The 963-nt window shown below is 29.7% G+C and overlaps 1 protein-coding gene across 1 annotated transcript in view; it reads right to left on the bottom strand.

Annotated features, from left to right (window-relative positions):
- LOC100176989 overlaps positions 1-753 on the bottom strand; it is a 10,858-nt gene extending 10,105 nt beyond the window's left edge. The window contains exons 1-2 of the mRNA XM_026836866.1: positions 659-753; positions 226-392 (exon numbers count right to left, since the gene is read on the bottom strand). Coding sequence (XP_026692667.1) covers positions 226-392; positions 659-753 — 262 coding nt within the window. The remainder of the gene's footprint in view (positions 1-225; positions 393-658) is intronic.
- Between the last annotated feature and the right edge of the window lie 210 nt (positions 754-963).

Below are 963 nucleotides of genomic sequence, written 5' to 3'. Positions count from 1 at the left end.
TGAACAGTAACATTGACCATAAACTTGAATTTGTTGCTTAATGATTAATCTATCTTAGACACAAAACTGATATATTATACAAAAAAACTGCCCAATAAAAAGCAAAGGTATTTTTTTGTAATTCAACATACAATAAAGAAATCCTTAAAATCACTAAAATCGTTAAATATATTTAGAATATTTTTTTTAGGGGGGGTTGAGAAAAAGTTTAGTTCCGTGCCATACCTTCCATGCTTGCTGACATGAACCCTGTGCTGCTTTTTATCCCAACATCCCGCAACATTTGTTCCGGAAGAAGAGCTTCCACATCCCATTGATACTTTGGATCATCAGGATGAACCCCCTCGCTGCACAGCCTTAAGGATCGTCCAATCAAATACATCCATTTCGCTCTAAAATTAAAAAAAAGTTTAAAAAATTCATTTTAACCACCAAAAAAATTCTTCAAAAATTAACAATTTGAAAAAAATTTAAATCTAAAATTTATTACCAATGTTAAAGTTACAACTATCATAGCATTTTTAAAACAGTGAGTATATTACTTACATACAATCGAGATGTTATAAGTTACATTTATTTTAAAACAAAATTAAATAAAAAAAACTTCAAAAATAAAATAAATTATGTCCTATTATTATTGCACAACACTATATCTCACCTTAGCACATGCTGTGTTGGTAACTGAGTGTGCATGGTGTTAAGTACAGACATAGCTCGATGTACAAAAGTAGTTCGTTGTGCATTCCACAACATATCGGTCTCGTTTAATTCACTTTCAGCTGTTCCAACATAATTCTCAACAAAACGCTCAAGGGCTCCTGAGAATTACAATAATAAAAAAAGTCAGCTAATCAACTTTTTTTGTAGTTGTTATACAGCATATCAACAGTGTCATATATTATAACACCCTAATAATATAATAAATAAACAGGAATATAATAAATAAATCAACATTGGTTAAAA

This window comes from Ciona intestinalis, chromosome 1 (assembly GCF_000224145.3).
Source record: "Ciona intestinalis chromosome 1, KH, whole genome shotgun sequence".
Taxonomy (NCBI): domain Eukaryota; kingdom Metazoa; phylum Chordata; class Ascidiacea; order Phlebobranchia; family Cionidae; genus Ciona; species Ciona intestinalis.
The sequence above is the reverse complement of the archived record's forward strand: the minus strand, read 5'-3'. Positions and strand labels throughout refer to the sequence as shown.